This window comes from Talpa europaea, assembly GCF_964194135.1.
Source record: "Talpa europaea genome assembly, chromosome: 14".
Taxonomy (NCBI): Eukaryota; Metazoa; Chordata; class Mammalia; order Eulipotyphla; family Talpidae; genus Talpa; species Talpa europaea.
In genome coordinates, this window is record NC_140082.1 from 39610632 (window position 1) to 39638239 (window position 27608).

Sequence of the window (27608 nt, forward strand, 5' to 3'; positions counted from 1 at the left end):
CCTGCCGCCCGCTGCTCCCCTCAGCAGTGTACTTCGGTCCTTCTGCCTGCTCTGCTCCCCGCTCTGGCTCTGGTGAATTCTCTCACCCTCCCGCACTTCTGACTGTACCCAGTGCATGTATAAACAAAAAACAAACAAACAAACAAATAAATAAAAAAAAAACATGCCTCTAAAAAAAAAAAATAAAAAAAAAGTATACTTCATCCTAAGACAGATTTCTTCTTTATCCTCAGCAAATATATCTCCATTCCTTAATCCTTCTCCATTTTTCAAAACATACATCTTACTTTCTTTACAGAGAGCTGTTTCCCTTATTTCCATTAGCTTTAAATTCATAAATTCAACACTTAAATCCTTAATTTCCAATTGCAAGCAGTTGTAAAAACTGTTAGACCAGTGTCTGTCCTTGGATTGAAAGCCTGACAAATATTCCTAACTTTCAGAACATGCGCTTCTTTTTAGTACAGTTTTCTAGGTGACACATGGATGTGTTAGTCCCACAACTCTTTGGTCTTCACTAAGAAGCCAAAATTGCTTCTAAATTCAGTAATTAATATTTCAGTAGCATGACCTAGATATTCAAAGAATTTTCACTATTTAACTTAGCTTTAAAGTCTCAGGTTAATAAAATATCTTGAGACTAATAAAACTATTGCTAGAAATTCCTATCTACTTTATTTAAACCATTTACTTTTCAGACAGGTTTACCTAATCAGGAAAATTCAGGTCGACATTCCTAGGTTAAAGGTAGATTTGGTGACATATACATAGCACAAATGATTTCATCTTAGGCCTGTTTGATACTAGACACTAACACTTCTTGAGACCAAGTCACTTATTTTTCCTGTTAGATAACATGAACAAATTCTGATTAATAAACCCAGGTATAATAAAAGAATTACACCCAATGTTATAATTCTAAAGACATGTATTTTTCATATTAAACCATTAAATATTAAGCTAGTTTTCATCAACCAAAACTTGTCCCAAATCACATGATCTTGAAAAACATTTGGGTGAGTTTCTGTTATTTTTCTGAATTTAGAAATACTATGTAGGTAATTAATTTTCATAGGCCAATGATTTTTTTTGTAATACCATCCAAGGTAAAGCAGTTACATATAGGAGGACATGCATACACTTACTTTCATACAAGCCTACTGTCAGACTCAAATCAGCATTCAAACATTTTCTTTCTCCTGTTTCTTATTTCATCTAGTTAAGAAAAGGGAGTGCTACCACTTTCTAGACTCATAATTAGGTTTTGCAAGAAGGCTTTGTCTTTGCTTCAGGGAGAAAGCCAGAAAATTTTCCTATCAGTGTCTGAATATCATTTTCCAATTTGACCAAGTCATTAACCACAGAGTTATTATAAGATTCCTTTCAAATATCTTGTCAATTTTCAGTCAAAATGAACAGAAAATATTTCTGACAGTATTAGAAAGCCTCAGAATCCTTCCATAGATCACTGAAGACAGACGGATAATTCCCTAAAGGCTGATGATGGGAATGCCCTATCTCTGTTCAGCAATATTTTGAGGCCAATCCCATAGCAAAATGGCAAAAGAGTAAAAGAAAACATCTAATTCTATGATTTTTTTTTCTTTAGAAAGAATACCACAAAGGCAGACAGTCAGTGTTGGACATAAGGAGGAGGAGAAAAAAGAGTTAGAATGAGATTTCCTATCTTCTTTTCTGCTGTTTTTATTAAGGCTATTCAGGATATCAATCAATTTTTCTTCTTTTTAAATATACGGGTTTCTTAAAAAGACAAGTTTTGGAAACTCAAAAGAGCCCCCTAGTGACCATTATAATCTTAAAGACATCTTTAGTATTGTTGACCCAGAGAGATGAGACTTTGAAAAAACAATGTTTTAAGTTTGATTTTTGTGCTTTTGTCTAATTAAGACATTTCCTAAGGCTAACCAAGACACCATTTTATATTTCCTTCCTCTTATTTTTCTGATTCAGTTGCTTGGAAACAAGACAAATTTGAATTGAGAGCTCTCTATAATGTTCATTGTTAGCAATATACAATAGAATTAAAGCAATTTAGAAGTTTTCCAATTCAAGAGCTACTCAGCCAATCAATAGACATTATTTATAACTTAAGCAAAAATCCAGAGATGTTCACTCACAGCATAAAACATGACAAAAGGAAAGACTCAATGCACATAAACAGCTTTCAGTTAAAGCCTTGAGTCTCTTAGAGTCAAAAATCTAAACCCTAGGAGAGATATGCTACAGGGTTCGGGGGATCGTGGTGCACAGATCTTTCTTGTGGTTGGCAGGTACTAATCTAACTTATTCTGTGACCAATTTGTCCCTTTCATAGGAGACTCCATTTAGGTGACAAGAGCTCTAACTGCTTTTAAATGCTTGATACATGCCCACCAAATTTGTATCTTGCTTTGGTTTCTAATATTTCCTTAGAAGGACATTTTTACCATAGTGCACATTAAGAGTCTCTCTTATAACAGTACAGGAAGCAGAGTATGTGGGTGGAAATACTTTTACCCAGACCTCAAGATCAGAAAACCTAGCAAATCTGCACCCAAATCTCCTACCCAGAGAACAGAACAGCACTTTAGAAGCAGAAGAACCTGTTTTCTGGGCCTTGAGTTGGAAATAGTTAATAAACTTATCATAGCATGACAAAACATGACCAAATCTCACTTCTCAAAAAGAAATAATTAAGGAAGGAAAGTCCTTTGTTAGTAACTCAACTAAAACCAAACAACAGTGATTAAAAATGAAGTCTCAAGAGGGTGACTGAAGGAGGAGATAGAGGAACCAAATGCCATCTTTAGGAGTGACCGTCAAGGCTCTAGGAGAGACAAGACCCAAAAGATCCACCGTAATTAAGGATGAAATCCTTAAACTCAAAGAGTTGCACAAGACCGAAGAAGCTAGCTTCTTTAATATTTTCTCCTGCTAATCAAACTTAGAGAGGGAAATAAATTCTCCATTTGGTTTCCATTAGATTTCTAAAAGGGGAGGGATCAGGAGTCTGATGTAATAAAAATCTTTACCATATTAAGCCAGCCTTGCCCAAAGTCCTGATCTCATCTTTTGCAGCTATTCAGGGAAAGAAGCAACTTCCAGTCTTCTGATAAGCCTGTTGGCTGCCTTGCCAAATTACAGGGATGCAGGAGAACATTCCTCCACCCTTCTGAGTTCTTCTGAGGCTGGACAAACCAACATCAGAAAGATTAGTAGGAGAATAGGACAAAAATTAATAACATATATATGGAGAATTTACTTGGCTGTAAATCCTAAGTAAATGGGAAAAAACTGGAGCTTATAGCCTATGCTAAGGAATAGCGTCGGGGCCTGGGGTGTCAAAGAAAGGGGAGAGGGTTTCAAATAATGAGTAGGGAATGACTTCATAAGACAAAACTTTGCCTTTCCTTAATCCAGGTTTCTAGGTTACAAAGGTTGTTTCTGGAGGTAACGTAAGTCTAGGTAATCTGCCTTCTTTCAGTAATGGTGAGAGTTTCTTAAAGGCTCACAGGGCCTGAAGTGAACAAGGTGACACATATTGGAAAAGGCCCACCCTGGACATCTTGGGGAAGAACCTGTGAAACCTTTTGGGGAGACCGATTCAACAAATGCCAACCTCTTTTAAATGTTTGCTAACTTTTTTTTTTTTTTTTTTTTTTTTTTTGCTATGCAAGTAAAGCCTGAAAAATAGATTTTAACTATGCCTTCTTGACAAGTTTGGGTAGTTGCAACTTTAAGAAGTTATGGCTGCTTAGAGTTACAAAACACCAAAATCCAGGCCTCCCCTGATGGCACAGCAGTTGAGTGCTGGGCTGTGAGGCTGCCTGCAGCCTCTGCAGCCCCAGTTCGTTCCCCGGCTGCCAGCAAGGGTCCCACAAAAAAATAAAAATAAAAAACAAAACACCAAAATCCTAGTGTGCAGAGGTACCTCTTGCTATTTAAGGCAGTAGATAAAAGACGTAGAAAAGGAAATGCCAACAGTATAACTCTTGCCTGAATGGCTAATGTAGATATCTAGTTATCAGACCAGTTTTCATGTGGTTTAGTTCACAGAGACATTTCAGCTTCCTCTGTTCATTGCTTATCTTGAAATTGGGCGTTCCAGGTTGTCCTCAGTAGTTGATTTATCCCCTTATCTGTTAAAGACCATCTCCTAGGAAGAGCCTTACAGAGCATTTCTAACACCCTGGCTTATGAGGAAAGCAACTGGTTGACCCTTCCCTTCTGGTGCACAGAGTAAAACACCAGGTGCCTGAGCACCTGGAGTTCCTTGTAGTCACCATGAAACCCGTGTCTGAAACAGGCTTGCCTGCTTTTCTCATCTCATCTAGTGTTAGGTACAGCCTGACTCCCATTCCTTAGGAAGAAAACCTCAGATCCCTCAGCCAAAGTTCTGCCCTTCCTTTAGCTTCCTGAATTTTACAGTGAGCTGACATGACAGTACTATGACATGGCATGGTATGACCATGTGTGATATGCTAGCATGTGTGGGAGATGACATGTCTTCATAGGGTGTATGTCATTATGTGATGTGGCTAGTGTACACATGATGTGATATGATCTACAGCTTGACTGATAGGACTTGCTATCAAATAACACATGACATAATATCCATAAACTCTAAGCAGCAAGATATCAAGAGTCAGTTTTTCTTAGTCAGTTTTTAAATCCTTCCCCCAACGTTCCTGATGCTATTTAATGGCCCAGAGGTTCTGGTCTCTTCTTTCCACAAAATCTTCTCCTCTGTGCAACTGTTGGCTGCTCACACCACTTCCCTTTGGACTTCTTTCTCCATAATTGGCATTTGTGTACAGAACACTAACCAGAGCTTGTGTCCAGTCCCCGAGAGTCTTCTGTCTAGAAAGCTCATCCACTCTCTCTTGAAGCTACCACCCTAAATAAAAGCTCCTGGGCTGTGATTATCCATGATTGAGCTTTAGTTTCGGGAGTCTTTCTAACCCTGTATTTTGCTGATCAGTATGCCTGTTGCTTTTTAAAACAATTGTGTACAATGATCTCTTCACACCTGGGGATTTGTGCAAATGAACTATAGTTGTAAAATGCATCCCCAGGAAAAGTTTTTGGTTAGTTATATGCTTATTGCTTACAGTATCTGCATACTTTTCTTCACGGTTTAAATAGTAAGTCCTAACAACCATTTAGAAAGGTACTCAATCCAAGTATGTTTTTTGCTTATTTCTGTATGTTTAAAAACTCTACATAAAGTGAATTTAATGCATTTTTTATTTAGTGGCCTTTAAATTTGTGACATTTGTGTGTGTGTGTGTGTGTATTCACCCCTTGACTTTTGCGTGACTTCTTGAAAACATTTTCAATTTTTTTTTTTTATAGTACAAGTCCTGTAGCCTTACTACTAATTCTTACTGCCAGTAGCAGTCACACTAAGCCCCAGAATTATTGTGTTGACTTATTTCGTAAATTTAGCTAGGTCTTAATTCAAGTAATTACTTTTTAAATACTTCCTGTCAAAAAAAATATTTTCTGTTAACACTAATATATCTAGATGCCTGTTTGGTTCTGTACTTCTGGCCTAGTGGGAAGGAAAATGGGATACATAACTGAGAGAACATTTTTCAGGAGAGTGATGAAAAGATTCTAAAACTGACCATGGTGGAAGTTGCACAATTCTGTGAATATGCTGAAATTCATTTAATTGGGCATTTTAAATCAATGAATTGTGTGTGTGTGTATGAGCTGTATATCTCAATGAAACTGTCACACTGAAGGAATCTTACCCACTTCTTGTGACTCAGGGTACAATAGCGAACTCGCTGACGTGTGTCCAGCTTCACAAACGAGCCGAGAAGATAGCGGTGATGCTGATGGAAAGGGGGCACCTGCAGGATGGGGACCACGTAGCTCTCGTCTACCCACCAGGTAAAGAGCAGACTCGGAGGTTCCAGGTGTGGCAGGACAGCACCTATGACACTGCTTCCCACTGTGTCTACTAACTGCTGATAATAGTGACAACTCCAATAAACGTTTAGAGACTTAAATAAAGCTCCTATTTCATAGTCTTTTGTGTCCAAATTTGCCTTTTTAGCTAGCTGGGGTAGTTTATTTAGTCAATATTACTTAAATCCTTAGCAACTAAATTGATAATCATACAGCTGAGCAATTCCTCAGAGAAATGACAGAAATTGAGCTTTTGGGCTGCTTTGGCATCTTGTGCCTAAAAGAGCAGTCCAGGTGAAAATGATTTCTGAAGCTTCCTAAAACCACAGGGACAAAGAAGGAATCTGTTCAGTCTCAGATGCTCACTTCACCTTCTGACTCTTCCGGGCTGGTTGTTTTTGCTGACAGCCATTAAATGGTGTGATTTGTCACACATGAGAACTTCAGCTTTTCTCCCCATGTAGGAATAGACCTTATCGCAGCCTTCTATGGCTGCCTGTACGCAGGCTGCGTGCCAATCACCGTTCGTCCTCCACACCCGCAGAACATCGCTACAACGCTGCCCACCGTAAAGATGATCGTAGAGGTAAGGCTGCCTGGAATTGTCTGGCACTCCCCTGCACCGGGCCTGAGTGTCGACCTCGTAGATCACAGAGCCTGGGCCCTCTTGGGGATTGCGTGGGGTCTGCAGTCCCAGACACATGGCAGGACTTGGTTTCTATCCTTAGGGAATTTATCTTCCATTTCCGGAAGCAATAGTTAAGTGTGTGTGAGAACTTCAGACCCACAGGAGAGCTTTACTGAGATGGGTCAGAATTGAAGGCCCGCTAGAGAAAGAGGTCCCAGAGAACACATCCCTGTGGACATGAAGCTTCCCCAAACCCAGGGAGCAGACTGACCAAGTGAAAAAGTCATACATTAAAAAAAAAAAAAAACACTTTCCTCAAGATTTATGACTGTCCATTCCTTTTTGAGTGTATCAGTTTTTGTTTTTTTAAAAAGTTATGCCTTGAGAAGTATAAGAGGCTTTGGCTATGCTTTTCCTCTTGGGGAAAAAGCCATGCGAGACAGATTAGTTCAGCAATGCCACCAAAGAAAATAAATAAAATAGGGCCTCCCTGGTGGCGCTAGGGGTTAAGACACAACCTATGAGGCTGCCCCCAGCCTCTGCAGCACAAGTTCAATCCCCAGCAAGGGAGCTACCCACATGGCGCAGCAGACCTCTCCTGTCTTGCCCGCTGCTCCCCTCAGCAGTATATTTCAGATCTGCCTGTTCTGCTCCCCACTCTTTCTCTGGTGAATCCTCTCACCCCCCACACCTCTGGCCTGTACTCCAGCTCTTGTATGCATAAATAAATAAATCTTTAAAGAAAAAAGAAAAGAAATAATATAAAAACAAAAGGATAGCATATCCTGACTAAGTGGAATTTATCCCAGGGATAGAAAGCTGCTTCCTGTTCAAAAGTGAATAAACATATCAACTGATAAGTGGTAAATAAAATGTGATATAATCATAAAAAAATAGAAATACTTTTTTATAGTTGAAACACTTTCATGGTCGTTGCTCCCATGAGAGATACGACTGTCCCTGGATACACAGAGCACTTCTAATAGGACAGGCCGTAACCGTGGAGCAGTGAATGTGATGCTCCTCTCTGAGTGTGATCATAGCACTGGGCCCTCTTAGCTATGCGAACGACCAAGGACCTCAGTCCCCATGAGCTCAGTCTGCTTTTTGGTTCTCTGGGGGTTCCACTGGCCAAGCCTGGCTTCTTTGGGGCAGACTTGCACCTGGTGGTCTTTCTGCTCCTCTAGCTGTGCGTCCTCAGCTGAGCAGTGGGTCTCACAGCCCCTCCCTCTTCAGTTTACCTTCCTTCACTGCATTCTCTGTTCTCTGACCTTCAGGTGAGTCGCTCTGCCTGCTTGATGACAACACAACTGATCTGTAAATTGTTACGGTCCAGGGAGGCAGCTGCGGCCGTAGACATCAGGGCCTGGCCCCCCATACTGGACACAGGTCAGTCCTCCAACAAGCCAGGCAGGTGTGTTATCTATTCTTCCTTTGGTCAGATATGCTAATTGCTTTGTCTCGCATTCCAGATGATTTGCCAAAGAAGCGGCCTGCCCAGATCTACAAACCTTCCAACCCAGACACGCTAGCTTATCTTGACTTTAGTGTGTCCACAACGGGGATGCTAGCTGGAGTAAAGGTGAGACAGGCAGTCTGCATGATGTGTATTGTCACCTGGGTTTTCAGTTTATGTTCTGTGCAAAGCAGGACTGGGTGGGACCTGCAGTGCATCATGGGGAGAGGAATCACTATACATCTCGCCCAGGCTTGAGGTACACAACCATTTCAGAGATTAACTGGGCTAATTCTTTCCAAATATTCCACCTTTTTTTTTTTTTTTTTTTTTTGGTAATGTAAACACAGCCTCATTAGCCCATAATAGGAAACTATAAATTTTTTTTGTCTTGTTCATTCTCAAATCTCAATACTCTGTCTATTGTTAAACTTTGCCATGGACTTTCTTGCTTTTTTAAAGTGAGTTCTGTTCTAACTTGCCAGTTTGCTGCTACGGCAGCTGCAGTGATCCCTTTCCTATCAGAAATGGAGCTGCTGTGTGTGTCCTAGAATAGGGCCCTGCTGCAGACTCTTAAATTCCGTGTAGCCCCAGGAAACCATTCCCCATTATCTGCCCCATTATCAGGTTCTCACTGTTGAGTTTGCACAATTTAGCTTTTTAGTTCCTACTCTATCTACTTTATTCCCTACCCAATTTTTTAAATTGTGGTTAAAAAAACACACACACATAACAATAAAATTTCCCATCTTCACCAATTTAAGTGTACCGTTCAATGGTGTTCTTTAATTCAAAATATGTAGCCATCACTGTCTTCTATCTCCATAATTCTTTCCATCTTATAAAACTGAAACTTGATACCCATTAAACAACAGCCTCCCTTACTCCCCTAGTCCCTGGTAATCACCATCTGCTTTCTGTCTGTGATTTTGCCTACTCCAGGTACCTACGAAAGTAGAGTCGTTTCTCTTCTAGTGTCTGACTTATTTCTCTTAACATAATTTCCTCAAGGTTTAACCATGTCCCACCAAGTGTCAGACATTCCTTCCATTTTTAAGGCTAATATTTCACTGTATGGATAGGTCTCATTTTGTTTATCCAGTCATTGATAGACACGTGTTAACTGTTGCTTCCATATTTTAGCTATTGTTATTAATGTGGCTATGAACATAGGTGTTATGGGTATATACCCAGAAATGGAACACTTTTTCTGGGTACATACCCAGAAGTGGAATTGCTGGATCAGGTTTTTTGGTTTTTTTTTTTCATTTCTTAAGGGGGGCCCCCCATGTTATTTTGAACGATAGCTGCACCATTTTATATTCTCATCAACAGTACCCAAGGGCAGGGGACACAGCGCTTACCTGCCATTCAAATGCCAGCCTAGTTAATCCAATTGCCAGAGTCATTATATCCTAGGGGACCAGGAAGGTTTGTGGGTGTTTTGCTCATTGAGATGGAAAGACTCTCTCCGAGCTAAAGCTCAACTGCCATCACCCTCACTTCTAAAACCATCTCTGAAAGCAGTGCCAAGCTCTATAGATTTATTGCAGCCGTGTGGTCGTTGGTGTCTTTAGGATGGTGTCAGGGTCCCTGCATTCAGTGCACCCTTGCGGTGTCTTTAAGATGGAAGTCAGGCTCATACAGTTCATGTTCTTGTTGACTTGTAGTGTCTCTGCGGTAGAAGTCACACTCCATGTATTTACTGTGCCCTGTGGTCTTCAGTGTCTTTAGGATGAATGTCCTGCTTCTTGCCTTTAACTCACCTGTTATCTTGCAGATGTCTCACGCAGCCACCAGTGCCTTTTGCCGTTCTATTAAACTGCAGTGTGAGCTCTACCCCTCTAGAGAAGTGGCCATCTGCCTGGACCCTTACTGTGGACTTGGGTTTGTCCTGTGGTGCCTCTGCAGGTGAGTTCCACTTCAGTATCTTTGAAAACAGTAAATAAAGAAACCTTCAGCCTTTCTAGACCACTTGCAGAGAAGATGCTGATACTGTGGAGCAGAGGCCAGCACAGCTGAATCACAGGTCAGTCCCTGTGCCCATCTCTCTGCAGGGCCCTCAGTGCTGTGGTATTTTGCATTAACAGCAGCTGAAAAAATGAGTCCCCAGGAAGTTTGCTGAGACTCCAACAGAAACTGTGTCTGTTTGGAGCCCATATTTCACAAACGGGAATCCCAGGCCTTCAGCTTGGTTCTTCTGCCTTTAAATCCTAGAAGTTAATGTTGGACTGGAATTCGTATTAAATTTGTGGGTATTTCAGGCTTCAGCTTCTCCCTGACTTAGGTGGAAAGGGCCTTTCTTAAGGGTGTGAGATGATAGCTCATGGTTTTAACCTGTATCTCTCTTACTGGAGTTGATGATCAACAATTTTCCATGTACCTACTTGCCTCCTAGATATCTTTTTTGATGGATTGTCTGTTCAGACCTGCTGCCCATTTATTAATTGGGTTGTTTGGTTTTCTTTTGTTAAATTCTATCAGTTTTTTTTTTATTTTTCTTGGATATTTACCCCTTGTCAGTTATGTAATATATAAATATTTTGTCACGTTCAATAAGATGTCTTTTTAATCTGTGTGTATTGTCTTTGGCTTTGGAAGAGTTTTTTCTTTTGAGGTAACCCCAATTGTTCATTTTTTATTTTATTTCCTGTGACAGCAGGTTTAATCTCCAAAGACATCTTTGTCATTGATGTCATCAGTATATTGCCAATTTTTATATGTATTTTGTTGCAAGTCTTATATCTAGATCTTTAATCCATTTGGAATTTATTTTTGTGCATGGAGTTAGAGAGTGATCCAACTTCTTTCTTTGGCATGTCACCTTCCAGTTTTCCCAGCATCATTAATTTAAGAGTCTCTCCTTTCTCCATTGTATAGTCATGGCTGCTTTATCACAAATTGAGTATTGATATGTATGTGGATTTATTTCTGGGCTTTCAGTTCTCTTGCATGACTGTGTGTCTATTTTTATGCCAATGCCATGTTGTTTTTTGTACTGTCACTTTATAGCATAAAGTCAAGTAATAACATGCCTCAGTTTCTCTCCTTTCCTCTCATGACTGCTTTTGTTATTTGAGGCCAATCATAGTTCCATATAAATTTTAATATATTCTTTGTTCAATTTCCCTAAGGAACATTATTGGTATTTTGATGGGGATTTCATTAAATTTGTATACTCTTTTAGGTAGGATAGTAATTTGGTTATATTATTCTTCCCATCCATGAGCATAGAATGTCTTTCTGTCTCCTTATGTTGCTATCTAACTTCTTTAATACTGTGTTACAGTTCTCATTGTATGGTTCTCCACCTCCTTGGTTTGTTCTGAGGTATTTTATTCTTCTGAAGTGATTGCAAATAGAATTTTTTTTATTTAATATTTTTCTTAATGTTGTCTTCCATCATATTAATGGGCATGAGGAAAGAAGTAAGACTGTATTTAATTTTCACAAGTATGCATGAAATTCTCTAGACTTGAATTCCACTCTGTAGACCTAGCCCTTTCATTTGCTAACATTCTGCTCACACAAATAATTTATCCTGATATACATTCTCAAGAAAGCTATTGGTGGGTTATTTGTATTTGATTTTCTTCTTCATTTTGGGTCTCCTTATGATTGCATTTATGAAATAAAATTATGGTAATCATATGGAAACCATAGATTGCCATAAATAAGAGGAAAATCATGATAAAGTTTTAGCCATGTTTTGATTTTCTGAGACATGGGGCTCAAATGTTGTAAAGTATGGTTGGTACCTGGCACTAAAATATAAACATCCTTAGTCTGAAAGATAAGCTGTTTAAATTTGAGCTGCAATAAAATTCATACAGAGAAATCTAATTAAGGTGGTATTATTAACTCTGATTCATACATGGGTTGATAACATTCGGTGTTAAACAGTAAACCATGCCCAGTTACTTCTCAGAGAGGTGGCACACATGTTTTCAGTGGATAATTACAATTTGTAAGGTACATAATGTGCAGGCTGCTACCTGGTATATTAGCCCATTTTTGGCACTGATACTATTCTGTTAAAATCCATTCAGTGAAGTAAATTTCCCATTATTTTATATTTTCCTGCTTACTGCTTCCTGAGGCTTCTAATTGTAGTTGACAATTAGCTCCTCCGGATCTGATTCAAAATCACACCAGATGTGGCGCGTAGGCTGATTTTAGAATCCTGTGCTCTAAGTGGCAAAGTCAGGCTGAAGGGCTGTACGTGCCATGTAAAATAGCGTTGTCTGAACACAAATGCCTCTGCTCTGTCTTCTTTCTCAGAGGCTGCCTGCCACTGGGAGGGTCTTCGAGGAAGGAGACAGTGTTGTGTTGTCTGTCCTGGCTCTGACAGCCCTGGTTCAGGCTTGGGCTCCAGAAATGATCTCTAGCCCCTCTGCACATGTGAGGACACGAGCCCCCTTCTTGTGCTGTCGAGCGGTTTGGTTTGTTTTTGGACCTTGAGTGTATAATTTTTTTGAGAATGATATAGTTTATCTTAAAGGTGAAAAAACAAGCAACACATATTGAGAAACTTATCTGGTGCTGGTTTTCTAAACTAAATAGACGCTCTGATTTTAAAGAACGTCAATTCTGGATATGAGAACTTCTGGGTAGAAGTTTGTTTTCCCAAATTGCATGGTTAGATGAAATTTGCATAGAAATGTTGTTTGATAAATGTTACTTATAAAAGGTAGTTTTTTGTGCAGGGTGTCGGGGCTTTGAAATGTGGATATATCTATTGTAATGTCATTTGATCTCTATTAAATAACCTTAGTATAAAGTGGTATTTAAATGGCCTAAATTGATTTTCCCAAGAATAAATCTTTGGTTTTGGTATATTGACTACAAAAATAACCTGCCATGCATTTCCACAGGGCTTCATAGGAATGTGCAGGGTTGTGTAATTGTATACTTATAAAACTTACATGACAGCAAGATTTCAAAGAACACGTTTAAGTTTGGAGCATACTAATCCTTTCTCCTGGTCAGAAACCGGTTAGTACCACTCCAGAGTTCTCTAAAGTCCATTGAAACAACTTGGAACTGGTTCCTATTCCAATTTGAATTTCATTTAATTTTTTTTTTTAAGTTTAAGAAACATGAGGAGTCATTCACTTCCAATCAGTTATTGTACAATGAGAGGCCGGTGGCTCAGAGCAAAAATAAGAACAGACAAGTAGTGTAATGGGGAATCCATCAATCACATTCACAGAAAATGACACAGTGATAATTTATCTATTATTTATCACACAAATAGAAGATTGTGGATTGTAGGAGCACTTAAATACAAAGGTATCAATAATTACAAATAGAGAATAATTTTATAAATAAGTAGAAATTAATTATAAGATATATGAAAAAGGGAAAATACCTTCTGTGTTATATTTATCAACAAAGCTTGTTATATGAAATGTGTGTGATCCCTGGAAAACGAATATGTTTCATTTTAAAAATGAGAAAGCTATCTAAAAACTGTTAGTGAGGGCCTCCCCGGTGGCGCAGCGGTTGAGCGCTGGGTTGCGAAACTGCGCGCGGCCTCTGCGGCGCCGGTTTGATCCCCGGCTGCTCCCCGGCCACCAGAGGAGGGTCCCACATGGCGTGCAGACCTCTCCTGCCGCCCGCTGCTCCCCTCAGCAGTGTACTTCGGTCCTTCTGCCTGCTCTGCTCCCCGCTCTGGCTCTGGTGAATTCTCTCACCCTCCCGCGCTTCTGACTGTACCCAGTGCATGTATAAACAAAACAAACAAACAAACCAGCAAACAAATAAATAAAGCATGCCTCTATAAAAGAAAAAAAAAAAAAACTGTTAGTGAGCTGGCGTTGGGAGGAAGAGACTTTTACTGGGGGGGTCCAATGTGAGAGGGTTGGGCAGAATCCTGTGCTCTCTAAACAGCCCTTCTGGGAGCAGGCACAGATTGCAGGCTGGGGGATCCTGGTGACTGGACCTGAGTCGTCCATAACATTTAGGTTCCATCCCGAAGGGACATCCAAGGAGCAAAAACAGATTCTTTAAATGTACTTAGATATTGATTATTCTTGTTGTATCCAAAAAAGATTTTGGTTATTTGTACATGGTAGACTTTATTTAAGAAACTTCTTAAAAGTTCTTTCTTGTGATTTTTCACTTGCTCGGTAGATGAGCAGGAGATCATGGAGGGAAGGTGAGCTCATGGCTTGGTGTTTTCTCAAAACTTTGGACAGATTATTTATTCCTCCTTGAGGAAGTACTTTCATTTAAAAAGAGAAATTGGTTTAAATGGGGTTTTTATTGCACTCTTAAATAATAGTGGCATCTGAGTGTACATTGAGATGCTTGAATATATTTCATGTAGCCTGTGCCTGAATACTGACTGGGATAGAACGATTGAAATAAAGTGGCAGCGTTTTACTCTGATATTTGTTCAGAGGACATCAATAATTAATATTCCCGGCTTACAGAACTTGAAATAAGAAAGCAAGAGAAAAAACAGTGTAGCATTATAATGTCCTGTCATAACATTTTGTGTGTGTCTGTGTCTGTGTGTGTACAGCTCTGATGGGTGACTTTCACACTTTTTGATTTTTAGTTTTCAACAGACAGGAACATGTTAAATTTCCTCAATCAGTAATTCAGTAAAAAACAATCGTAGGACAATGTACTGTGGTGGAGGACTGTGAGTGCCTTGGTGGAGGGTGTGGTGTGGTGACATGCATCTGAGAAGGTGTGATTCTGTGACTCTAAATCACATAGTGTTTTAAACCAGTGTTATCTCAATTTTAAAAAGTGTCTAAAAAATGGGCAAAGGACTCAATTAGACATTTCTCCAGAGAAAACATACAAATGATCAATTAGCACATGAAAAGATGCTCAACATTAGTCATCAGGGAAATGCAAATCAAAAGCACAATGAGATAGCACTTCACACCCATTAGAATGGCTATAATTTTAAAAATTGGAAAATAAATATTGGAGAGAATATGGAGAAATTGGAACCCTCTTGCATTGCTGATGGGAATGAAAAACACTGCAGCTGCAAAACAATATGGCAGTGCCTCAAAAAATTAAACATACAATTACCATATGATCTAGCAATTCCAATTTTGAGTATATATCCAAAAGAATGGAAAATGGACTCAGGCAGATATTTCTACACCAGTGTTCACAGCAGCATTATTCACAATAGCCAAATTGTGGAAACACCCATTGCATTGATGAATGTGCTATGGAATACAATGGAATATGATCAGCCCTAAAATGGAAGGAAATTCTGACATGTGCTACAATATGTGAACCTTAAAAGTATTAGGCTATATGAAATAACCCAGACATAAGACAACAAATATTATGTGATTCCACTTATATGAAAGATCTGGAGTAGACAAATTCAGAGACAGAAAGTAGAGTGGAGGTTACCAGGACTGAAAGGCAAGACTGGAGAACAGAGTTAGTGTTTAACTGGGACAGAGCTTTTATTTAGGATGATGGACAGTTTTGAAGTAGGATAGTAGTGATGATAACACAACAGGGTGGATGTAATTAATGCCACTAAAGTGTACATTTTAAATGGTTAAATGGTAAACTTATGTATATTTAGACAAAGGAAGTCATTCATACAGCACAGTAATACCTTAAGTACCTAATCCCCTACTTCTCCAATGATTAAACCCTTTAACAAGATCACAGCATAGGTCAATGTGTTCTCTCTCTCTTTTGAAAAAATTAAATGAAACTTTGGAACAGAGAAATAAAGAAATAAAAACTTCTAACAAATGCCTTTTGTCATATCCCTGAAGACTATCGTTTTCCTTCTAAATGTTTAAAGTATATTTTAATAACCAAGTTATCTCCCTTACATTTTTTTTAACCGGTTGTATTCTCTTATAAACACTTTATAAATGAGATTGGCCAAATAACAGTTTCATTATTGTAACAGCAATTAGGCTTTACTGCTTGATTTCATCAATGAGATTTTTTTAATAGCTAGGAAATCCCTTTTACTCAAACCTTAAAAGGTGATTTATCCAGGATAGCTTATTATAATGCATAATATTGATTAATGTTGATATAATAATAAACCAAAAACATTAAAATCATTAAAAATGTAGTCTGGCAAAGACTTCATTATTTTAAAAAACCATGTTTGCTCCATCAACTAATGAATTAAAAGTTGTAACCTATCATTTTCTTCATTTCTCTTGCTATAAAGTGAAAATGAAGAGTGAATAAATTTTCTTTGGTTCTTCTGTTTGGTGATGTGTTCAGATCCTTTTGAAGACTCCAAACTTAAATAATTGACAAACTCTCTCTAATTGTCTTAATTTTCTTTCATTCACTCTGATGTCAGTTTGTAAGCCTGCTTTTTCTCAAGTGGTCATTTGTTAAGTATTTTAAGCTCCCTGGTCTCTGTGTCACTGTTCAGCTCTGCCTGCCCACATGAAAGCTAGTGTAGACTGTGTTCAAACCAACGAACAGCCGTTCTTGTTGGAAGAGGCAGCACTTAGTTTGCTAAGTTCTGTTCTAAAATTCCAATCATTTTAACAAAAGTCAACCCGTTCCCTACTGTTAATGAGAATCCAGTTTGTTCATAGTGTAACTTTGAGGAAAACTAACAGCTTCAAGGGCTTTAGAGGTTTCAAATAAGAGCCCAAAATGATTACTCCAAATCATTATTCCTAGACTACTTCTGAGCTTCTCAGAATGTTTTCATAAGCACACTTCCCTTTAGTGTTTGCAAGTGCCTCACCGTGGAGTTGGAGGGACAAAGCTTCTCCCCGTGGACCCTGCATCCTCCCAGGTGCAGGCTGGTCCTGCCTCTCCACACTCCCTGAACTCTCACTCTCTCCCCACAGTGTCTACTCCGGGCACCAGTCCATTCTTATCCCACCTTCGGAGTTGGAAACCAATCCGGCCTTGTGGCTTCTTGCCGTGAGTCAGTACAAAGTCCGGGATACGTTTTGCTCCTATTCGGTGATGGAACTTTGTACCAAGGGACTGGGCTCGCAGACTGAATCCCTCAAGGTAAGTGGCCCTGCAAGCACCAGCCTCAAAGTAGGTGTGCGAGTGTGGTGGTGGGGGAGGTAGAGGGGGCGGGGGTCTTCCCGGTGTTTGGAAAAGCACATTGTCCCAGGGTGCAGGGGAAGTATGTGAAGTCAGAAGGATCCTTTACAAAAGCTCAAAGTAATCCACTATCCCCTGAAGCTTACAAAAAACTGTTTTCATGTGAAAACCTTGTTTTATAACATGACTGTCATCCCACTGCCACAGTTATAGGTCAGAGTTTATGTTGTTTAATTTCATGATGTCTTTACTTTCATTAGATTATTTTAAAGGGTTCTAACTTGCTTTTTTATTTGTTGGTGAACACAGCTCTTAACTTTTTCAGTTACGTCAGTTTTATTCTGATGCTGGTATTTAAGTATGTATTCATTTTTGTTCTCCTTGAATATCTTGATCTGTGGGTCTGAATTCTAACCAAAATTCATCTTTATAATTAGCCAAAAGGTAGTGTGTGTGTGTGTATTTGTATATGTGTGTGTGTATATATAGCTATAGGTATATAGATACATGGATATATTTGTCATTATGTGAGAATAGAACTTCCCTTCATTTAAACAAAGAACATTTTGATATACAAATTTTCATGCTAAGTAGTTCTTAATCTAAGTAACTAGGAGGCTAATAATCATATCACCTGTTTTGCTTTTCTATTCCAACTACTATTCACTGTTCACTACTATTCAATGTGTATATGTCTGTATGTATATAAATTACATTTGTGTATATGTATCTGTGTATGCAGACAGATTATCTATACACTTACGGATACTAAACCAATACATTCATTTCTCTGATTATTTTTTTCTTACTCAGATTTAATGCATTGTTTGAAAAGAAATACAAATATCTGAGATAACTTTGATTTATCTACATAAATGTGTTGTTACCTGGAATTATGTATTCACACAGGAAAAGAAATTTGTAATATGTAATATTACTCACATTTATCTATATTATGTTATAAAATAATAGAGCACATCTTCATGAATCTCCCTTCCTTATAGGTGCATATATAAATAACCAAAATGAAATAATAAAATAATCAAGTTATTTCTAAGCATTTATTAATTCATTTAACCTTCACAACAGCTCTCTGTAATGGAAATCATTATTAAGTTACAGTGAAATGCAAATTACAGTGAAATTAAGTATCCTTTCTATGTTCTTATATTTAGTAATCTTTTGAGCCAAATTTTGACTCTCTGGCTCCAGGTTAACCATCTCAGACTCCATACTGTGGTACCATTCAACGCACACGTGTAAATAGATCACATGTATATTACCCAGATTAATTTTTCCTGTATAACTATATATCTGCAAAACCACATATATACCATAAATTTCAGTGTCAAAGTTATCTTGAATTCTATTTCCCACCTCAGCTCAGAAGCTTTTGTTAGTCGCCCATGTGCCAAGACCAGCTTTGCAGGATGCAAGTGGCCATTATCCTCTTTGCTTTCTTGTCTCTGCCCATGACACCATCTCTCTTGCTCACCCCATGTTTAAATGCTGCTCCTACCACTCACTCTGCTTTTCTGCAGCATGCAGAGAGACCCAGCACTCATCACAGAGACCTGGGCTTAACTCATTTGAGTTACCCTTTCTGAGAGCTTTGACTCTTTGCTCCATGGACAGTTTGGTGCAAAACCTATCCATGCTTAGTCATGAGTACTCCCTGGAGGCTGAGATGCACTTGACTTTGAGATTTTGTCCATGACCTTGCAGTCTGAAGGAACATAAAAGGAGTTGCCTTTAAGACTTTGTCCAGAATTTTAATTTCCTGTTCCTTTGTTAAAAATGGTTTTTCTCATTTTTCTCCAATATATGTTCTTGTGTATCCATACTTGTGTACAAATGTTTACTTTCTTCCTCAAAACTCTGTCCTTGACTATTTTAACCTTATGTTTCCTCAAGCTTTCTCCTTGTCATGGATCTTGCAATTGCTTCCTCCTATTATAAAATATATTTGTGGTGGTATGATTGATGATCAGTGTGACTTTTTTTACGTAGATGTTCTAAACCAGTTTAATTACTGATTTAGACCCAGAGAGCCTAGGAAATGAACATGTATGGAGTTTCTGCTATTTGTGTGGGTCTGGCTTCCATGGGAAGGCTCACTTGTTACTACTGATGTCGTTTCCAGGCACGAGGGTTGGACTTGTCCCGTGTGCGGACGTGTGTGGTTGTTGCAGAAGAGCGGCCTCGAATAGCACTCACCCAGTCCTTCTCGAAGCTGTTTAAAGACCTGGGCCTCCATCCTCGGGCTGTCAGCACCTCCTTTGGCTGCAGAGTGAATCTGGCCATTTGCTTGCAGGTGAGTCCGCTCAACTGTGTCAGTGATAACAAGTGGCAGGCAGGCAGCACAGACTCGGTGGGTGTGGTTTCCTTGGCCCCTGCTGGCTTAACCATTGTTCACAACCACCACTTGCAGTGCTGATTCTGTGCTGGAACATTTTAACTTTCGTATCAGACCGCAGAGGCCAGGCTCTCTAAAGATCTCTGTACAAATATTTATTGTGACAAGAAATTCTGTCTCCTAAAAAACTAGTCTCTGGTATGTGGACAGTGATTTCTAAAGGAAGAATTTACCTCTGTGATGGCAACATAGAAATAGCCATTATTACTGTTTATCTGTGTCACAGGTGCAACTAAGTGCACCCTCACACACACAAGACAGCCTTATCTTAACTGTAGCTAAAAAAAATCCTCATTTCCTTTCATTCTCACCAACTTCCTTGACTTCTCAACACACTACACAAAAATCCTTGGAGCTGCTTAGCCAGGTTAGCACAGCCTGAAAGGAAGGAAACGACAGCCCTTTAGGAATCCTCTTCCCACATGCCCGTCACACAACGGCCCCCAAATGAGTCAGTCCAAGTCCAGCCAAAGTCTCAGTCGCAGACTTTACTCCTCAGACATATTAAAAGTATAAAAGCTTTAACCAACATATGCTGGAGTGGATAATGGTTGACACAGCTGCCTCCCCATTCCCTGCCCCATTCCCCCCCACCTCCCCCAAATACACCCCAACATGTGCCTAAGGTTACCATTTGAGTAGCTGGGTGACTGGATTAGTTCATGGTGCTGTCTCCTCACCAGCGCTGGCAGTGTGTGCACTCAGGCACGGCCTTGGCAGAGGAAGAACTTCCTTCCATATGACTATGTGATAAGATTGCTTCCAAAATTTAGCTTCAAGAAAAATAATTGTTATGTGTAGCTGTTCCTTGCCTCTCTCTTCCTTATTTTGAATTAACTCCATATTTGAAAAAAATATAAATTACCAAATTCCTCTAAAGAGTCAGTTAAACCTTGTCTATGACTTAAGTCAATCCCTTTTCTAAAAGGTAATCTGAAGAGATTAATCTTAGTGCCTCCCTGGTGGTGCAGGGGTTAAAATCTCAGTGCTATCAAGCTATTGCCAGCCACTACGGCTTGAGTTCAATCCCCGGCCAGGGAGCTAACCCACATGGCACAGCAGACCACTCCTGTCTTGCCTGCTTCTCCCCTCATCAGTGTATTTCAGTAAATTCACCTGTTCTGCTCCCCACTCTGTCTGATGAATCTTCTCACTGCCCCCCCCCCACCTCTGGCCAATGCCCCAGTTCTTATATGCATAAATAAATAAATAAATAAATAAAAATCTTTTTTTTAAAAAAAGTTAATCTTGCCACTCTAGTTCTTTAATATTGGAGTTCTCTCTCCCTGTTCACCTTTACCTGCTCTTCTTGTTTCCAGTCATCTATTCTATGCACAGAAATGGGAGGTACAGAAATTCATTCAAGTTAATTCAGTCATAGGCTATTTTTCTGCAAGTAGTAGGGAACAAATCAGGAAATCATGAGCAATGGGCTAAGAGGTCACACTGGTATTTATTCTCTTTTCCCCTCTTGCTCAAAATGATGGCGGATGAAGAGAGACAAGTGTAGACACAGTCCCATTGTCATATAATAACATTTAGCACTGTCACTTCCGAAAGGTGGCAAAGAAAGAACTACAGCACTCTATGATACAAAACTGAAGCTTTGTAGATAGAAGAAATAGAACATATATTTATTTACCTCTTTATAATTTATTTCTGTCCACCAAGATCCAAAATATTTTAAGATGGTATATGGGGAAGGAGAAGACTAAGTTGGCAAAATAAAATGCACTAAAAATATTTTAAAAGATGGAGGTTTAAAAAAAAACAAAGGTAAGAAGGTAACATAGACCCAAGAATGGAGTTTGTATATCAGTGCCATGAGGGCCCTAAAATATGAACTCCATCATAACTGTACTCACAGCCCCTCAAATAGTACCTGAGTTTGGAAATATTTGATCAATGTGTTGTGAGAATGTTTCATAGATGAAGTTCTGTATTCTTAATAGGAAATGATAATATATTCTTTTATAGAAAACAACTCCATCAATATGTCTGCTCAATTAAATGTAACATTGCAAGTCACAGGTCGTGGTGCTGTTTTACACCATGTATGTTTTACATTTTTTCTTCTTGCTTTATTCTCAACTCATTTTCAGACAGCTTGTCTTTTTTGAGTGCTTGGTATTTGAAAATACCAATGTGTAACTCAGTCAACCTGGGTGATACCAACTGCAGGCTTGTAGCCCCTTGCCAAATTCCTGGGGAAGAAGGACTTCAGGACTGAGGGTTTCCTGGCTTTTGGAGGAGTGTAAGGGCAGGACTGGCCACAGTGCAGGTTTTCTGATCCCATGCAGACCGGGTAAAGGAGGAGTTAGAGTCCTCAGTAGTTTTGCAGGTTTTTTATTTGGGGTTCACCAGGCATATGGCAGGCAGGGGTGCTGGCTGGGGGGCTGGGAGGCCTGTCAGCCTCCCAGCCCCCCAGCAAGTCTTCACTCTATCTGGGCTCTCTGGCGTTCTCTGCTTCTGCTTCGGCTTCTCCTTCAGGTTCTGCTGCTGGCTGGCTGGGGCTGCTGGCGTCCCCCCGTGACGCCGCCCTTAAAAGCACAGTCTTAGCTCAGCTGAATCCCATCTACCTATGCCCACACCCTATTCCAGGTGTCCGCCATCAGGCATGCATTTAGGACAAGGATCCATCATCTATCCTGATGGCGGAAGGGCAGAAAAGCCTGATATTTTCTTTACCCTACAAGGAGGAACTACACACATGTGTCCTATCTGCTGTAGTGCACCCCCCTCCAATAGGCTATGGACTGTACCCCATAACAGAGCAATGTTTCTTCAGTTCACAGGGAATCCCAAGCTTTAACTAGCTTCATCTCAGTCTTGGCCAGATTTTACTCAAAATACTTTAAAGAGAAAGTTTTGGGCTTTGTCAAATGTTTTTTTGTAATCTATGAGATAGACAGTAAACATAAAATGATTCTATTCAGTAAGTAAATAAAATTCTTAGTAAAAACAGAGTAAGAAAGGAAAGAGCAACTTAGATACAGGGGAGGCAGCTGTAGGTCAGGTGTCCTCACTTTGAGGCGGCACTGAGTGTCCTGTCAGGTGAAAAACCTGGACAGAAATTCAGGTGAAGGCAGCACAGGTACAAAAGCCTTGAGGCAGATCTGGTCATTGGAAATATTGGTTTTCTATTTGTCTTTGCAAAAATTAAAAATTGTATGATGTAGTAGCAAACATCAGGTGTAGCCCAGAGTCCTAGCTGGAAACCCCATGTCTCTGTCCCTTCTTTCTGTCATCATGTTCCTCTGGGACCTGACTTGTAATTCAGGCCTAATGAGGACTTGGAAAGTGTTCTGACAAAAACTGAATTTTTATGAATCTCTGGACAAAGAAATAAGAAAAAGAACCTGAACATTTCTGAATTTAAAAAAAAAAAAACATTTCTTTGTGATTTTTTTTAAACAGAAGAATATTTATTTTAGGAAACAAAATCAGGAAATACAGATGAGCCACAAATAAGAACACCCATATATCCCTTTCCTAGAGGTAACCACAATTAATCCCTCCTTGATGTAAAAAATCAAAACCACAAAAGCTAAGATCTTCCCTAAATTCTAAACCTTGTACCTAAATGTTCAAAGGCATAAAAAATGTATACTTTTCTGTTTGAAACACCAGAATCGCTGATCTATGTGAAATCGGTGAGTGGGTATGTTTGTTTTCAGTTGATTTGTTATTTTTGACAACATCAAAAACCTCAGTTGGGTTTCCGTCATTCTCATCACACTCACACTTGCAGAGGCAGCGCTTTTGGGAAGGGAGGAGTTAGATCTCTGCAGGATGAGGCATGAACTAACAGGGCGTGCCTGAGTGAGCGGAGCCTCTTTTCTAAGCCACACAGGTTCACGCGTGTGCTGTTGGGCACAGTGTTCTGTGACTCCTTGGGGACCACTTTCAAAGGGCTCTCTGGCCTTTGAGGAAGGCTGTTGCACAGGTTTGTGTGACTGTAATGGAATGTATCTTATGCAGGCAATTTTAAAAATTATATGGAGATAGTGGTGTGTTTTCACTCTACAAAACCCTTCACCTAAGGCTTCTGAAGCAGCCTTTAGGACCTCTCTCCCCACCTATTAGTTTCATGCACCACATCTTTCTCTAGCACAGATTTTTCCATGATCTTCTGATTTCTGCCTCTCACTGTTCTCTGCTGGAAATGAACTTCCACCATCTTCACTTGGCAAAACCTGTTCTCTTTCCAGGTTGTTTTCTGATTCCTCCAGCTAGAAGTTTTTATTCTTTCCTCTGGATTCCCACAGTGCTTTATCCCTCCCAGCTATTTAGCATTTTCTAGTACATATAGTGATTTTTATCGAGATCTATGTCCCGTCTCTCTGTGATAAGCTGTTAGAGAACATGGTCTCAGGGACCCCTCAGCAGATAGCACAGCATCTCACATATTCACAGCGACTTTTTGAAATTAAATGAATTTCATGAAAGTACTAAATTCAATTCCTTAACTATAGCTGTTATTCACAGTAGAGAAATTATATATATTTTTTGACCAGTCAAGTCTGTTTAAAGTAAGTAGATTGTATTGAATGTTCTCTGAAATAAATCCATGCTGTGAATTTCCATAAATAAAAGCCCATTGCATCATTTCTAACCTTTCCTTGCAAATGAAAACTAAGGGTTTACTTCTCTTTAAGCTTACAGTGACACTCATCTCAACAGGTCTGTGGCTGGTAGCTTAAGAAATACACATTCACACTCTAAATAAACTAAAATAACTAAAACAACAAAAAACATTCTTGACAAATGTGTTCATTTGTTCATTCATTTCCAGGCTGCCTGTCATTAGATCTTCCCAAAGCTCATTGAGAGGTAAAATTGTCATTTATTTTAAGATTATTTTAAGAATTTCTGTCATTTAAGATGATGGAAATTACAGCTTAGAAAAATTAAGCTGACAATGCAGAGCAGGGAAGTGAAAGCAAGTCCCAGAATTGAGCTTTAACTGTGATGCTGTGGAGTATGGACAGCAGAGCATCTTAAAGAAATGTAGCCAACATTTTGCGATTTTGTTAGGTGCCAATCCCGTCTGTGATTTGTTACTCAAGGTGAAGAAACAAATGCTGCTTTGTAATTTCAGTATTTACAAAACTGAAGCATGTGCAGGCAGAATGGCCTGTGTTGTAACTGCTTCCTTCCCTCTAACGTTTTAAATCAGAGCAGTTGTTGATAGTGGAGGAGTCATCCATCTGTTGTCATTCACATGGGGAACACACCATTAAAGGAGGGTGTGGCACACAGACTACTGTTCAGATAGCTGTGATGCCTGCTTTTAACTGCCCAATGTAAACCTTGGGGATTTTTTTAATATTATGGAAAAATCATGAAAATTCGCAAGTATGTCATGAATGAGCAAATATAAAAAAATGAAATAGGAGATATTCATAGAATTGGAAAATTGAGACAGTCATAATTTCTGTGATGTTTTTTCCAGCTCTTATGTCCTAGAAATCAAGTGATTTGTTGACTCATTTATCATTTTGAGGCAGAAATTGCCTCATTAATTCTCTTGTCATTGCCCCTTTGACTTCCATGTTAAGGCTTTGTGGCAAATGAATGGATTAGTGAAATACAGAGTGAATGATTTCAATTTTTCTTGAAATATGATACATTTTAGGCTCTGCAGAAGAAAGAAATTTAGACGTATGGACCCTTTGTTATCCTTGGGAATGACATTTCCCAGAATCCTTAGCTGTGAAACTGATATTAATTTAAAACAATTCTGATATGTTGAATTATAACAAGACTGGACATTAGAAGGCTCAAATAATGACTCCTATGTTTAATTAGTTTAACATAAATTCCCCTTAGTACTATGAAGACATATCACTTGTTTAGTAACCTCTGTTGAAGAAGATATTGCCTACTGCCACAATTACTCTTTTCAAAAGTATAAGCTGAAAGGTCTTCAGTTGTATCAGATTTAGAAGTTTAGTTCCTTGTAAGAGAAAAATTAACATCCTCTGCCAGCAGAGGAGGAAAGGGGGGGGGGAATTATTTCTTCCCTTTTCCAAAGGAGTCCTCAGTTATTGCTTTAATAGGAAAAAAAAAATTTCAACTGCCTTAAATAGAAACTTTGATCTTCTTTCTATAGTAAAATAATGCTCAGTTTTTCTGAGTGGAGTGTTTTAGTATAAATAGCTGTGTGGAGTTAAATCAATAGTAACAGATTTAGTCAACTTTAAATCTTGAAACTCACAGCGAGAACAATACAGCCACCCTGATGATGAGCAGTAGGCACTGATTGTTAAAAGAAAAATATGTAAGGCTCAAAAGGTGATATAAATCTTAAGTCATTCCCACAATAAAATTAATAGCTATTATAGACTTTCATTAACTTGAACTCTCAATTCACTTCCCCCCCTACACTGATTTTAGATGAAGGAAGTAAAAATAAATAAGGTGCTTTCGGGGACTTTGTATGCTCCGGGGAAGTAGTCACAATCAGCTGCATTACAGAGAGAATTCCATCCTCTCCTGCTGATATATGTTATCCCAGATAAAGAAAAATAATATTGAAAATCATTAGGCCTGTATTCTCAATTATCCAGTATATCAGTCAACATTCTAATTTTTGAGCAGCAGAAACCTCCTTGGCAATTTAAATGGAAAGGAATTTATTAAAATGTCATTGAGTAGGTCTCAGAAGCACCAAGAGACTAGAGGACCAGGTTTAGTGCAGCCAGTAAAACTTATGCTGAGGTCACTCCTGCTTGTAAGCTCTTACCATCGACCTTGCTGGCCCTGAACACCAGGTTCCACTGCTAGCACGGTATCTCCAAGGCCTGGACCATGCTTCTTCATGCCTTGAATAGATGCAGATAATTGGCAGATTTGAGTACTTATCCTGCACCCTGGCTGCCACAAGGCTGAAGAGGAGTAAATCAGGCATTATTAGCTACAGTAGAGACAGGGGCTCTGTATCCATCAAGTCTTCAAATACAGAAAGAAGGTTTAGACTCTCGGTAACAAAATGACCAGCCTATGACTATTTTAGTCCATCCCTTTGGCTGGTCAACATCCACACATATTCTTGATCTCATCCTACAATCACCCTGTCCACCCCCCACCAAAAAAATGTGAAAATAAAAAGCTTTAACTCTTACAAACAATAATGCACCATCTTCATTCCAAAAAATGAGACAAGCTGAAGCCCCAGCAGTATTTCTGGATATTCTCTCACTGATACTCGATAAGCTGTGGACTGAATTGCAAATTTCACCACCATAGACAGACAGCTTCTACGCAAAACTTCAGGATAAAGGGAAAGAAAAAGGAGGTGCATTCACTCATTCATCTGCACCCTGTTTTAGATGTCTGACTTGTGCTCAGCTTTGGAGGCCATCACAGTAAGCAGATAATGAGTGTTGGATCTTTCCTTCTGAACACTCAGAAGCTTTGGAAATAAACACAAGAAGAGTTTAGGGTCCCAGTAGCTCCCCAGTAACTCAACAGGCTTCATAATCAAATGTTTACTTTTAACAAATGATATTTTTTATCACAGAAAGTTTTTCAGGTTAATCTGTGCCTTGAACCATGAGTATGAGCAACTGAGCTTCTCCTCTGCCTTCAGAGGCACCCACAGAACCAGCAGCTACTTCAGTCTTCGCACTTCTCTGTTGTTAATGTGATTCCATGTTCTCTAAGCCAAAGCCTTTGATGGATACTTTTCCTAAAGGGTCAAAGAGTAAAGAGTTTGGACTTTTCGTCTACATATATTCTTCACAGGCAGGCTACTGTGGCAGTGTTCTTAAAAAATACTTTGCATGGGCCTCCCTAGTGGCACAAGGGGTTAAGGCACAACCTATGAAACTGTCCTCAGCCTCTGCAGCACAAGTTCAATCCCCGGCCTGCCAGGGAGCTACCCACATGGGGCAGTAGACCTCTCCTGACTCGCCTGCTGCTCCCCTCAGCAGTGTACTTCGGTCAGTCTGCCTGTTCTGTTCCCCACTCTGTCTCTGGTGAATCCTCTCCCCCCCCCCCACACACACACCTCTGGCCTATACCCCAATTCTTGTATGTATAAATAAATAAATCTTAAAAAAAATACTTTGCAAAAATAGGGGGATATATTGTTGTACAGGACTAACCAGTTTGCCAGTTTGTGCATAGACCATTAGCATACAGCCAAG

At 39.3% G+C, this 27608-nt stretch overlaps 1 protein-coding gene across 2 annotated transcripts in view; it reads left to right on the forward strand.

Moving 5' to 3' along the window:
- DIP2C (disco interacting protein 2 homolog C) overlaps positions 1-27608 on the forward strand; it is a gene marked incomplete at both ends in the record, with an annotated part of 341031 nt that overhangs the window by 287052 nt on the left and 26371 nt on the right. For both annotated transcript variants that reach the window (XM_084253747.1, XM_084253748.1), the window contains 7 exons: positions 5778-5901; positions 6384-6505; positions 7825-7936; positions 8020-8129; positions 9784-9914; positions 16832-17000; positions 19183-19353. In XM_084253747.1, the coding sequence (XP_084109873.1) occupies positions 5778-5901; positions 6384-6505; positions 7825-7936; positions 8020-8129; positions 9784-9914; positions 16832-17000; positions 19183-19353 (939 nt within the window). The remainder of the gene's footprint in view (positions 1-5777; positions 5902-6383; positions 6506-7824; positions 7937-8019; positions 8130-9783; positions 9915-16831; positions 17001-19182; positions 19354-27608) is intronic.